This window comes from Papaver somniferum, chromosome 1 (assembly GCF_003573695.1).
Source record: "Papaver somniferum cultivar HN1 chromosome 1, ASM357369v1, whole genome shotgun sequence".
NCBI classification, from domain to species: domain Eukaryota; kingdom Viridiplantae; phylum Streptophyta; class Magnoliopsida; order Ranunculales; family Papaveraceae; genus Papaver; species Papaver somniferum.
The window spans coordinates 240,536,040-240,548,055 of record NC_039358.1 but is presented as its reverse complement, the minus strand read 5'-3'; the positions used below and the strand labels follow the sequence as shown (position 1 = coordinate 240,548,055).

The 12,016-nt window shown below is 37.0% G+C and overlaps 1 protein-coding gene across 1 annotated transcript; it reads right to left on the bottom strand.

Moving 5' to 3' along the window:
• Positions 1 to 7,251: 7,251 nt before the first annotated feature.
• On the bottom strand, positions 7,252 to 8,298 carry LOC113339401 (MATH domain and coiled-coil domain-containing protein At3g58410-like). The gene is made up of 3 exons (XM_026584687.1): positions 8,121 to 8,298; positions 7,869 to 8,023; positions 7,252 to 7,756 (listed from the first exon to the last, which is right to left on the bottom strand). The coding sequence occupies exons 1-3, from the start codon at positions 8,237 to 8,239 to the stop codon at positions 7,608 to 7,610; spliced, it is 423 nt and encodes a 140-aa protein (XP_026440472.1). The 5' UTR covers positions 8,240 to 8,298; the 3' UTR covers positions 7,252 to 7,607.
• Positions 8,299 to 12,016: the final 3,718 nt, after the last annotated feature.

Sequence of the window (12,016 nt, the reverse complement as noted above, 5' to 3'; positions counted from 1 at the left end):
ATTGCATGTCAGGGTCGAAGAGAGGATTTGAAATTACATGCCGAACAGGTTGCTTTCCCTTCTCTCCATAGGGAGGTACCTCCGGAGAACTCTTAGGATGTTCAACTCCTGGCTGAACAGGGGAATCAGTGACCTTGGAACGGGTAATAGAATCAGCTTCTTTCGTAGGAGCAGGAGCACTAACTGAAGGGGACTGTTGCTTACTGCGCACGGGACGACCAAGGAGAGCGGAGGGATGTATTACAGCTAAGGCATCCACATCCATGGTCTTTCACGACCTCTTGGATGCACAAGACGGAGGAGCACTCGTCTGCGAAGTCAAAAGTTAAAAACCAAAAAGGCTAAAATTTACAAATAAAAGGCGATAAGGATGGTACCTGAGAAGAAGGAGGAGGAGTAGGATGAGAACGTTTCTTGTGACCCTTGGGTACCCCAGAAGTGGGTAGTTCGCCCTGCGAAGAGGCATGACGTCAGGATAGACAATTATCACAAAATCGCCAACAACATACGAAAATGATGCATGTTCAGAGGGAGTCTTCTTAGCAACCACTTTCTTATCTTGTCGCGCCTTGACAAGTCCAGTAGCAGGCATCACATACTAAAACGAATTGAGAAACATAAGTACGATTGATAGTTCCAAATGATACAAATCGCAGTAGGAAAAATCATACCTCGCTAGGAACAGTCCAGCGAAGTGTCCAGGGATCACATACCGTGAGGTAACAATGTATGGGAAGGGGACCATTGTGAGGAAATCCATTTTCGTCGTAACCCCAGACGAAGGGACCGCCAAATACTAAAGGAAACCTCTCCGAGTCATCAACAGAGAGACGAAGTTGGGAATACACATCCATTAGAAGCTCCTTAATGGGGGAGAAACCACCTTCCTAACAAGCTCAATACCCCACTCCTGATGCTCTCTGGTGCTTGTAAACACAGCTGAATAGTTGTCCATGAAAGAGTCTATGTTGAAATCCAAGGAATCAAATTCTCCCGCTGAAGAAGGGATTTGCGAGATACCATCGCGAGAACAGACTTTAAACTCGTTGGCGATCCGAATCGCATTACCAGTAAGATGGAAAACCCCGCACTGCAGCCTACCGAGAATCTCCAAGAAAATGGGGTTTGAAGGATCATACAAAGGGAAAGATAGTCCCTCTCTCAACTGACCTAGAGAGATTATCACCTTATCAGCATACCAAGTGTCCGAACCAAGCCACCGGTAGTTCAGTTCCATCACTTGGGTAGCAAGAACAGCGAGATCTGGGAAGAATCAACAGTAGATTAAACCTAACTCCTGGAGCTCGGCTTGAAATTCCTCGAGAGTTTTAAGTGAAGAAGATGCAGAAACACCTTTAGGAGACATGGTGATGAAGAAAGTAGAGGATTTTGGGAAAATAAGGTAAAATTAAGAGCAAAGATCAAATAAGAAAAGAGCAGAGATTGGAAGCGGCAGAAAAGAAACTCAAGTAAAGGTGGAGGAGTGTATTTATAGCAAGAAGAAGGGATCGGTAAAATCGGGAAGCGGCATGATCGAAGTAAAGGTGACCGATGACGGACGGTTACCCAGGGAACGTGGCCACGTGGAATTATGGGTATGGAGAACGTGACGGTTAAGGAAACTGAAACGGTTCTTATTCCATCCTCGCAACAACTTGGACAGAATAAGAAAAAGGCAAAATGTAGGTACACGAAATATGATTTCCACGTGTCATACCAAGTAAGGTAAGGAAATCTTAGTCAAAGATCCGTGTCAGTGACTTGTCAAATCAGTCAACAACAGAAGGCGAAATAAAAATCCCAAGCGCGAGATAACTCTTCACCCCGAATAAAGTAGAAGGATCATCAAGATACTAAGGCGAAGTCACGAAAAGATTACTTGGCGAAGAAGATAAACCGCGAAGTAGGAGCAGTAGGGCGCAAGAAAAAGAACAGGTGTCCCTACAAGACCACATGAAGTCAGCGAAAGGTGGGGAAAAACTTTATGGAATATGCTCCGGGCGAAGCATAAAGTAACCTCAGCGAGATGATATGATCTTTATGCCACTAAGGTTGCTTATGCCTATAAATTGAGACCTTTGGAAAATGTAAAGGGAGAGATTTTTTGGAGATGAAAAGGTCTAGCATAGGAAAGAGAAAGAGTTAGGGTTTCCTTATAATTCATAGGATGGGAGAAGGGATTAGGGTTTCCTTGTAACCCACGAGTGTAACTTGTATTTCGCTTGAGATTAATAAGTTAATTTAAGTTCTAATGTTTATTATGTCTTAGATCTTGTATATTCTCCATTTGGGTGTGTTTCTGGATTTCCAGTAATCACATTTCAATGGTGGGAAGCTTTCCACTCGGGTATAACTGCAGTTTCCTGTAATTGGAAACCGTGATAATCAATCAAAACTGGAAAGCTAAAATAAAATAAAAAATGAAACATTAGCATGCGGTAATTAGGAGTTTAGATGAGATACATATACCATCTCAAATTACCCAGAGCGAAATGACAGGATTCATGAACATGTCCCAGCTTCGAGTACTCGGTAAGCTTCCATTGGAACTCTACAGTTGTATGAGAAGCAAGTATTTGAGATGGCATTTTCAGTATGGATTGATGGAAGGAGCAAGATATTGAACTGTTTTGGGTGAAGTACTATTGCAGCATAGGGGGAGGCTATTTATAAATGTTTTCTTCTTGTTTTAAGTACGTAATAACCCATATAGTCATGGAAAAGTATACGTATGTCCTAATCAGTGTTTCACTGTACAGGTGGCGGCATCATCACATAGAAACAAAACATGTAGCTTCCTACAATTTCACCGAACAAGTTGTGATTTCGGCCGATCGTTTTCTCATCAATGCTCCCGTTGTTTTTATGATTAACTTAGTGTCATCTATGGTCGTGCGCCCTTTGTCTAAATGATGCCAAGACCTTGTGCTATATGGATGATATTCATAATTGACATCCATAATTCGAATCCTTGTACCGAAAATTTCGCAAATAAAGAAAAATATGTGAAAAGACTGTCATATTATTATTTCTTCAAGGATTTCGATGTAACTAACTAGAAATTTTGTGCTGTCGTTAAAATTTTAGCACTTGCTTAAGACCTGGTGAATTAAATATGTTGGCATGTCGTTGGGTCGTCCTCGTCTATAGCAGCCATTGATTACTATTGTTCGCAAAAATCTTCTTCTCATTTTTTTCATCCATCCCCACTTGCATATTTCGTGGAAGTAAGTTCATTTCAAATTTCATTCTCTTCCGAGTCTTCTCCAAGATATTTGTAGGGTAGCATATTTGTAATTTGCAGAAACACCAAAATAAACAACAAGCATGATTGAGCTACAAAAAAACAACAACTAGCTTCATCTTAATATTACTGAACAATATTTTCGGGTTATAGATATGGTTAAAGATTCATTCCTTGACATCCACATAATTCTAATGCTTCGCAAAACGCCAAATATCTAGACTTGACTATATTGTGTACATTGAATTCTTAATATCCAGATTGCAATAAAGCATGATGTAGGCAGACCGGACAGTGAATTGAGTTGTCATGAAGCAAATACGAAAACAGCTTGAAGCTTCTTTTGATTGGCATTAGCGATGCATCACTCGGTTTGTATGTGAACTGAGTTTCAATATTGATTTACAATCACTTGGTATTTTCCAAACCACAAGTTGTACAATTCACTATTCAGTACATATTTCTGGAACATTTAAATTAAAATTTTTACGAGTGAAAAATGTTTTCAATATTAAGTTCAAGAGATGTGTTCGGATTATGCCATTTTTAGATTTGGACTCTAAGAAAATCAGGCATAAAAATAAATCGATAGCAACTAAAATACAATTTCTTTTCCTGCTTTTCTAGTTAAGCCTGTAATTGACGGTAGTTCTACTTCTGGACAAGTTCAGATCATGTCTTCTCACTTATGAAGATGTGCCTCTCTAGTAGGGAGGGGAAGTTGTTCGATGCCACTCGAGGTTGAAACTTTCCAACATTCTAACTTGCCGACTGAAAAAATTGTCGTGGTAAACATGGATGGTAATATGTTCTTTAGTTTTCTATTAATATGCATTTGCTTTTCCTTTTTCTAGTTATTGTAGGTTTCATTCTTATTTATTATCTTATTAGTTATTAGGCCTAGTTGCAATTATATTATAGTTGTAAGAAATCTTACAATTACACTCCACTATAATTGATTCAATCTCTCTCTGGGTGATTATTATGAATTCTTGTTTTATTAACTCAAGATTAGGAATGTTTACAAGATTGATTCAAGTATTACAACAATTCTACTTGAAACCTAAGCTCACTTTCTCTCTCTTCCTATTTCTTTTCCAAGACTTGTCCTAGAATCCTCCTAGAAACAATGACCTCTTTCCTTTATATAGAATTTTACATAGTGGATGACAGCTAAGAAACCCATTATTTTCGGGATCACTATGCGACACATTCGCTCATATACAATCGCTCATATTCGCATAGCGTACCTCCTCGCACAGTTCTTCACACTTTACTCGTGACTTTGCTGACATCATCTGGTGCGTCATCTCAACTTTGTTGTGTGTGATGTTGTTCGCTTAAGTTATATTCTTTACTTCGCTTGATTACCAACGTGTGCGATATTTAACTCCTACATTTTCCTATTCTCATTTGCTTATTCTTCAGAGTGAGCGATATGAGAAATTCTCCTCTTGAAAATCGCACATGCCTATCTTTTTCCATTATACTTTGTCGACAGTTATCCGGGTTTCAAGTTCCTCTCTACACGTGTCGATTTTCTTCCCTTTTACCGGCTTGAACCGTCTTCAACTGGTTACTTCTTTTCATCTATTGAAGGGTTTTACATGATCTTTCACCTCTTTGCTTTTAATTAGCATATCATCTACATAGACCTCCAATGTTTTATGTATCCATTTTTCGAACACTTTCTACACCATTCTTTAATAAGTCGCACCGGCATTCTTCAATCCAAACGGCATTTTCGTGTAACAATATAAACCTCCTGGTGCAAAGAAAGCGGTGTGTTCTTAATCTTCTAATGCCAAAGGAATTTGATTATAGCCTTTATACCCATCTAACATTGTGACTCTATCATTCCCTGATGTTGATTCCACCATTTGAGGTATATCGGGTAAAGGGAAGTTGTCTTTAGGGCACGCTTTGTTTAGATCTGTAAAATCTATGCAAATCCTAATTTCTTTGTTCTTTTTAGGTACCACTACCATATTTGCTATCCATTCTGGATATTTAGCCTCCCTTATAATTCCTGCATCTAAAATATTTTGTAGTTCTTCTTCTATTTTAGGATGATAATCAGTTGCAATTTTCCTTATCCTTTTCTTGAACGTCTTTACATTCTTCTTAATGTCTAGTTTATGACATGCGACAGACGGATCTATTCCAGGCATTTCTTCCATACTCCATGCGAAAATATCATTATATTCTCGCAGAATGCTTATTGTTTTTTCCTCTTCTTCTTTATCCATTTTAGTTCCAATTCTTAATATTTTCGGTTCTTCTTCAGTTCCTATGCTTATCTCTTTTGTTGGTTCTGCTGCGGTAAAATTCACTTTTGGTTCTCCCATAGGTGTTGGTTCCTTAATTTCTTTACTTCTTCCACCTTCCTCCGCTGGTTCTTCGCCTGGTACTCCTTTTCCTTCTTTCGCTCTTATCATGTATATTCAAAATTCCTCCTATTTCCTTTGTTCTTTGGCTTTTCTCCATCGATCCTTTCGTTTTTTGGCTCGTCCTTCATAATTTCAAACATCTATTTGATTACAAGTATTCGCAGCCTTAATGTCTCCTCTGATTTCACCTATACCGCTTGGAATTGGAAACCTGATGCATTGATGTAACGTTGACGCTACCTCCTTTAATCCATGTACCCATGGTCTTCCCAACAACATGTTGTATGGTGACTCAATGTCAATCACATATAGTGTTATCTTTGTTTCAACCTCTCCCAGTAATATTCGCGTCACGATTTCTCCCTTTGGCTTTGTAATTTCTCTATTGAATCCATGAACATTATAGGTTGTAGGCGTCATTTCTGCATCTTTATATCCCATTGCTTTGAATGTGCAATAAAATAATATATCAACTGCACTTCCTGTATCTATCAATGTCTTATCAATCGCCCATCCTTCAAATGTCCTCTGGTTTGCAATAATGTTTTCTCGCTCGACTGTGACCGTAAGTACCAATGGATCTGCTCGCTGTAAGTTTTCCTCTGGAATTTCATCTGCCGTAAAAGAAATCTTCACCTTTTCCCAATCTTGTAATGGTAATTCTTTCTCTACCGTTTCCACCTTCTTTCCTTCGTAATTTCTTTTATGAATTCTCCCGGTTATCGTCGCTTGAAAATCTGCCTCAGAAATTGATACTTTAGTTATGTTATTACACTGTATATCTCTGCCTCTTTCTTGAATTAATTTGACTCTTGTTGTCTACATGGATCCCTTATGAATTTCAGATCTATTAACAGGAATTAACATCCAGAGCTTTTTCTAGCGCCAAAAATGTAGTTGTAAGAAATCTCTAGGTGATCATTATGAATTCTTGTTTTATTAACTAAAGATTAGGAATGTTTACAAGAATGATTCAAGTATTACAACAATTCTACTTGAAACCTAAGCTCACTTTCTTTCTCTTCCTATTTCTTTTCCAAGACTTGTCCTAGAATCCTGCTAGAAACAATGACCTCTCCCCTTTATATATAATTTTACATAGTGGATAACAACTAAGAAACTCATTATTTTCGGGATCACTATGTGACACATTCGCTCATATACAATCCCTCATATTCGAATAGCGTACCTCCTCGCACAGTTCTTCACAATTTACTCGTGACTTTGCTGATATCATCTGGTGCGTCATCTCAACTTTGTTGTGTGCGATGTTCTTAGCTTAAGTTATATTCTTTACTACGCTTGATTACCAACGTGTGCAATATTTAACTCCTACATGTATCTCCTATTTCGCGTGGGATAGAAAATCTGAAGTTCATTGGTTATTCTCATTGAGCTAATTAATTTCAGAGTCCAACTCAATTGGACATTTCTAGGCTACTTTTTTTCAGTGATTGAGTGTGCCTCTTTATCTCCCATTGTTTGCATAAGAATGTTAACGAATGCTACATAAACGAAAGGTAAGAGCATTTAAGACAAGGACTGGACAGAACTACAAAGCAAAGAGAGCAATCAATTGCTTCAGTCAGAGCAATTATCCAAATAAAACTGATGATATTAGGGGAAATCGGAAAACACCTTGTAATTACTACATAATCAATATAACATCTCAAAGATATTACAAGTATTATTCGACAAACGAAACAATCTTATTATATCAAGGCAAGAAATACCACAAAGAAGGTGCAAGAAACTATAACCCAGAAACATATTAGAGACGTACAACAACATCTGAAAACCCAAAGAAGAGAACCGCAAAAACAACACTAGCTAGGCACTCAACATTAACAACATGACAGCAGTACAGGACAGAGACAGTACCCTAAACTGACTTCACGATCACATGCGTAGTTGCTTCAATAGCTGTAGCTAGCGAAGCAACAAGTATCCATGATCGAAATACGAAATACAGATCAAGCTCTCGCCTCCCTCGTCCGACAAGTAACCTTAATTATGACAGTAAGAGTATCGTGTTGCACATAGTGGGTATGGAGGTCGTGTAGAGACATGAGTGCAGACCAACCCACTCTATTACGATCATGTGTGAGTTGGTGTTTTTTCACTGCAAAAACCAAAAGACTATTAAGGTTACAATACTGTAATTAACTGAACACGAGTACATACGTAATCCCGAACAATACAGACCTGAGATCAAAAAAAGAAAATATACATACCTAAATTCTTAAAGTTGTGCTTGTGACCAGAGTGACTCGTAATGGAGCAAACACTGAACTCCACATACGGCAATTTGGTCTTGTCAACAGGGATGAGGAAAAGTGAAAAGTGACTATGTGTGTTATTGTCTCCCTTCGGGTATATGTGCAGTTTCCTGTAATTGAAAACCGTGATAATCAATCAAAACCAAAAAAAAATAAAAATTTGTAGCGTGCCAAGTTAATAATTAGCAGTTGAGATGAGATTCGTACCATCTCAAATTACCCAGAGCGAAATGACCAGATTCATGATTACATCCCAGCTTTGAGAACTCGGTAAGCGTCCATTTGAACTTGACAGATGTATGAGAATCATGTATTTGAGATGGCATTTTCAGTAAAGATTGATGGAAAGAAGCAAAGGATAAAAATGTTTTGGGTGAAAAAATAATAGCACAGGGTAAGGATATTTATAAGCTTCTTTTCATGTGTTTCTTTGACTGCACTCCTTAAACCGTATATTACAATTCTTTTTGGCCCCCATAATATAATTGAATTGGTTTGCGCCCCAAAAATCATCTTTTCCATCTATAGTCTTGTCTGGGTTGTGAGAAGAGAGCGAAAACATGTGCTTCCTTCAATTTCCCCTTGACAGCTTGTGATTCGATCGATTATCTATTGAAGAGGTAGGTAATCTATAAGGAAACTGATGGCGTTCTAATTTTTGGCCGATAAAAATTTTAGTAAGGAGGAATTTCAAACTTAGATCAACGATATCATCACCTATAAAATAACTTTACCAATGTACCACAAGGTCTGACCGTGTTTTAACACACATAATTATTTTAGATAACTTAATTAGTTGGCATGTGGTTAGTTCATCCATCCCCACTTGTATATTTTGAGGGTTGCAAATTTCAAGTAAGTTCATGACAACTTTCATTTTCTTCTACCCCACAGGCCACAGGACATCCATATGCAAAAACACCAAAACAAACAACAAGCTTGAATGAGCTGGTAAGAAACAAAAACAACTAGGCAACTAGCAATATCGCATTATTGAGCTGTATCTTTTACGCGTTCTTAGATATGATTAAAGATTATTTTTTTAATATCCACTCTAACGCTGCAAAACGTTAAATGTTTAGACTTGACTATAGTAACTACATTGAGTTCGTAACATCTAATTATCCATGAAAACTGACTTGCGCCGATGTGAAGGTGAATTGAGATGTCATGAAGCAAATGCGCAAACAACTTGAAGCTTCATTTTCATTTCAATACTTAAAGATCAAGGAGAAATAGAACGGTCAGTGCACGATAATGACCATTTAAGAGCATCTCCAATGCATAGGTTCAAGGTCATCCTATGTGGAGTCTTATTAACACATTCTTATGTGTGGGTCATTACTAAATGACAGGAAAAAATTAATGTAAATTTTTTTACCTCAAGTTGATCTCCAACCCCCAAGGTATTATCTAATAAACATTATTTAAATTTAGAGACAAAATAATGATGTGGCTTTAACACCCAAGGTCATAGAGAAAGTCTTATTTAGAGCATCTCCAATTGTGTATGGATATATATCCAATATGAAAGCCTAAAAAAAAGGTATTTTGTTGATATGAAATACAAACAAATGTTTGTTTTGATAAGCATCTCCAGTGGTAGCTGTATCAAGATTTGGTTTAGTACAAGTGTCATTCAATTGTTAAAAGATCTAAAAAAATAAAGTTGAAATAGCGTTAAAAGGAAAGTAATTGATGACGTGGGTATGGAGAAGAGTATCTAAAAATACATACTCTCATCCAAACTCAAGTTGTCAAATCAGATACAATTTTAACCATACAATAACCACTGGAGATGTTTTTTTTAATATGAGTCTCTAAAATCCTAGGTGGCATCAATAATTTCTGATATCCAAACTCCATTGGAGATGCTCTTGTGTTGGAGATGAAAATTTGGTGTAAAAACTCTTAAATCCTAGGTGTGTCATTCAATTTTAAGACCTTTACCCCTTGCATTGGAGATGCTCTAACCAATTTTTTTATGGAAACGGGTCATGCTATCCCGCACCACAGTGTGGGACGATTTATAAGCTAGCATGTAGGGAGCCGTTGGATTTGAAATGGACGTACAGGATATCACATTTTTTCCTATGTTGTTGAAGATTACAGTTGGTGCCAGCTGTTAAAGATTGAAAATTCTTAATAGGTCCTCCAACTTAAACAATATCACCTAAACTCTTTTTCATGTTCACCCACACGAGTTTTCATCAGCAACTTTAATCCGATAAATTAATTGGTTAATCAAAGACTGTAATTTATCACATTTGGAAGAGAACCCATCTCACACATTTTCTGAAAAACCAGGAAAACTCTACTTGCTAATCTTTTCTTGCAAAATAAATCTACCAATACATGTAACACAATCCAATACAAACCCCTTCTTCCTCATCCCAATTACCAATCTCATACACATTTGCAATCACATATCTTAACACTGCATGGGCGGGAATGACCAGATTGGACAAATGAAACAGCAGTAGTGATATAAAAACGCATCAAATGGCGGTACTGAGGAATTCTAATTTGCCCAGAAACTTACAGTTACCATAGGACCTGAATTGTTGATTAGAGAAGCAATGAATGTGATCGCCTTGTTCTGTGGTAAAAGAGAAGTATCAATTTGAGTTTGAGTTTAAATTACAGATCTCCCATATTCATCTTTACCTCCACTGACAACACCATCACCACCGCCACCTGCACTACCCCTTTGCCGACAGGACCACCGTCACAAAACGCCACAAAAAAATTGAAGAACAAAATTCAGCTACGATTAATTAAAATGTATCCATCTACCATAGCATTTGAACATTAACATGAATATTAATCTTAATCGAATCTATCCAGTATCAACACTGTTAAATTGGAATTGTAGAATAGGGTTTGAAGTGTTCAGATATACATAGCATCAACGTTAATCGTTTGCACTTCAACATGCACGAGTTTGAATGTTCGATTTTCACATACGCTATGTATTTCGTATCGACTAACCGATCTCCATTAATTTGGATTTGAGTTTAACCTCACACAGCTTTATATTCAGTTAAAAGGGGAAGAGGAAGAGGTCTTTACAAACGAAATATAATAAATTTAGGGCTGTTTTAGTTTTATTAAATTAACTTAGGCGGCTTATTTGCAATTATTTTCCCTGACAGTTATCTATTCATCATCAATGGCCAGAATTTCAAACGCTTTATTATCTAACGGTTTTCAAGCCGCTAGCTTATAACTCTACCATGCACTGTCGCGGGGGACAACGTCACCCTATGGAAACCACTTCTTTTAAGGATATATCTACAAATTCTGATATAATTAGGGGATATACAATACGGGAAAAATAGTAATATATTGACAAATCGTAATTTTAAAGTCGTAAAAGATAGCATGTTTTACAACTTTTTCCAATGAAAAAGTTGTCAAAGTAAAAACCGTCCAACTCTTATGACCAAAGAGGTCCAAAGAGTAGTGACGAGATTTAAAAACCACAACTTTTTGTGTGAAAAGGGTTGCAGAGAGAAGTGACCACCTTTATATTTTACAACTCATATCTTAAAGGTAGTGAATAACTATATAACAACACGCATAAGGGCTGTTGAAGATAAAAAAAAATTGATTTTTAAAAATGTTCTTTGTGAGATTCGAACCCAAGCTTACTGTGTGTTAGTACAAGTCATCAACCATCCTTACGGCTTCTCAATATTGTTATATTTGTGCTTTTTTTCTGATCAATATTCACAACCCTTACGGCTTCTCAATATTGTTATATTTGTGCTTTTTTTCTGATCAATATTCACAACCTATAAAAGGGTTGTAAAATGAAAATTGATTTTGAAAAAAAATGAGGCTAAGGTGAATCGAACCTGAACCTCCTCTGTCTAAGACTGGGATCCCAACCACCCTTCCACATATACATGTCTGCTTATATTTCACATTTACTTTTATAAAAAAGTGATAAAGAAAAAAAATGTTAAGGAAAAAGTATAAATGGATGGTTATGATGTAAACAGATGGTTATGATGGGAGATTGAAAAGATAAGAACAAAAAGATAAACAGACCTTCTACAACCCCATTTAAGAGTTGTCGTATAGTTATAAACACTTCT